The sequence below is a fragment of the Vollenhovia emeryi genome, unplaced genomic scaffold (assembly GCF_000949405.1).
Source record: "Vollenhovia emeryi isolate VEMERY1.0 unplaced genomic scaffold, V.emery_V1.0 DF945475.1, whole genome shotgun sequence".
Lineage (NCBI taxonomy): Eukaryota > Metazoa > Arthropoda > Insecta > Hymenoptera > Formicidae > Vollenhovia > Vollenhovia emeryi.
In genome coordinates this window covers 1-2,169 of record NW_011960891.1, presented here as the reverse complement: position 1 = coordinate 2,169, position 2,169 = coordinate 1, and the positions used below count along the sequence as shown (strand labels likewise).

General features: G+C 52.6%; 1 protein-coding gene across 1 annotated transcript; it reads right to left on the bottom strand.

The window, feature by feature from the left end:
• Positions 1 to 12: 12 nt before the first annotated feature.
• LOC105561209 lies at positions 13 to 2,027 on the bottom strand (the record flags this gene model as incomplete). Its single annotated transcript, XM_012010989.1, has 2 exons — positions 1,925 to 2,027; positions 13 to 1,823 (listed from the first exon to the last, which is right to left on the bottom strand). Coding segments are annotated over exons 1-2 (1,914 nt in total), but the record flags the coding sequence as incomplete, so codon positions are not given.
• Between the last annotated feature and the right edge of the window lie 142 nt (positions 2,028 to 2,169).

Here is a 2,169-nt window from a genome sequence, read left to right as displayed (position 1 = left end):
TTGAGAGATTGCATCAGAGAATCCATGAAGTTCCACTTGCGAGTCGCTCCATGTGTTGAGCCACCTAGGTATTGAGAGTCTGGCCAGACTTGTGAGTTCTTCTCTGATGGAGAGCCACCGGGTTGAGAGCTGGGATGGCAGTGGATCATCCCATTGGAGCTTGTGTAGCCACAGCTCCTGCAAGAGAATTTTGGCCTTGATCACGACGGGTGATGCAAAGCCAAGTGGATCGAATATCTGAGCCACTTCAGATAAAACGAGGCGTTTTGTGAGCCTGCCTTCCTTGCGTGAGCTTCTCGTTGAAAATGCAAATGTATCTTCCTGAGGGAGCCATTTTAGTCCGAGTATCTTGGTTGCGCAATCGTCGAATGTGATTGGTAAGCCTTGGTCTTCGCTGTCGGTGACAGTCTTGAGTATGTCGAGATGAGTAGCATGCCATTTTGCCAATGGGAAGCCGCCCGCCATGCAGAGGCCCTTTAGTTGATGTGCGACCTCCTGCAATTGTTGAATCGTATCAGCACCACCAAATATGTCATCGACATACCTGCCATGAGTGATGGATGGCACGGCCAGTGGATATTTATTCCCTTCGTCCTCTGCGAGTTGTAACAGCGTCCTGACGGCTAAGAACGGCGCGGCCTTTGTCCCGTAGGTGACGGTTGTCAGATGATATGGCACTTCATTGAGTTGATCGTCCATCCAGAGTATCCGTTGCAACTCCCAGTCATCCTTGTGTATTTTGATCTGCCTGTACATCTTGGTGATGTCCGTAGCAAAAATGTGACGGTGTCGTCGTATCCAGAGGAGAACATCTGAGATATTCAGATGCAATTTCGCTCCAGTATACATGAGGTCGTTAACAGAGTAGCCCGATGTTGATGCGCTGGAGCCATTAAATACGACTCGCAGCTTCGTTGTTGTACTGTCAGGCTTGAGAACACCGTGATGTGGTAGGTAGAAGTGTGAGCGACGACTGGAGATGGATGATGCTTTCGTCATGTGGTTGAGTGTCTCGTACTCCATCATGAATTGTTGATAGAGACGTTGATAGTTTACATCCCTTGAGAATCGTCTGCGTAATCCCTTGAGGCACTGATGGGCGACGTGGTACGAATCACCCAGAAGATAGACTGGCGATTTGAGCGGAATCCTGACGACGTACCTTCCCGATGGGTCACGAGAGTGTGTGGCCTTGAAGTGCTCTTCGCACCTCTGCTCGTCAGGAGTGAGTTGGTTGACATCGTGAGTAGGCACCTCCTCTTGAACCCAGAATTTCGTCAGTAACTCGTTGAGAGCATCCTCGTTGACTTGAGTAGAAGCATGGTGCGTTGATGTGCGTGTTGCTTCCCTATTGACTGGCCCAAGAACGAGCCATCCGAAAATGGAGAGTTGCGCTATCGGCATGAGTGGAGAATGCCGAATGATATTGGGCTTGATGATTTGTCCGTAAGCGTCTGCGCCGATGAGGATGTCAACTGGCCGCGGAATGAGAAAATCAGGATCGGCTAATGCCAAGTCCTTGAGATGCGGCCATTCCTCCGGTTCCGCCTCGAACGATGGCAAGATTGATGTAACTGTCCGGAGGACATGAGCTTGGATTGTGGCAGCTGCGTTGGAATGCATCGAGCATAGCGTGAGTGACACGACTCCTCGTGTCCGCGTACACTCCTTGCCTGCAATTCCAGTGATGAGAAGACCTGAGTGTTGACGAGGGATGTTGAGCTGCCGAGTGAGCTTCTCCGAGACGAAGGTGAGCTCGGATCCTGTGTCGATGAGCAGACGCGCTGAATGTTGCGTTGACGATGAGTTGACGAATGCCAAGGCTGTGGCGAGTAGAGTCGAGTAGGATGAGCGGACGGGTGTGCTGGCCTCGACGACTGCACCTACTCCTCAATTGGCGGGAGTGGCCGATGACCCACCGGACGTCTGAGCTGCAGATGAGGCTGCTGGTGTACCGTGCAGCATGGTATGGTGCCGCCCTGCGCAGGTCTTACAGCCTCTCTGAGACTTGCATGCGCGCACACCATGACGCCCCAGGCAATTGAAGCACAACCGCCTCTGTATCGCCACCGTGTGCCGCTCGTATGGTGACAGCGCCCGGAACTTGCTGCACGTCACTATGAAGTGCTGCGCTCCGCAGCAGTCGCACGGGTACGATGTGTCGACCTG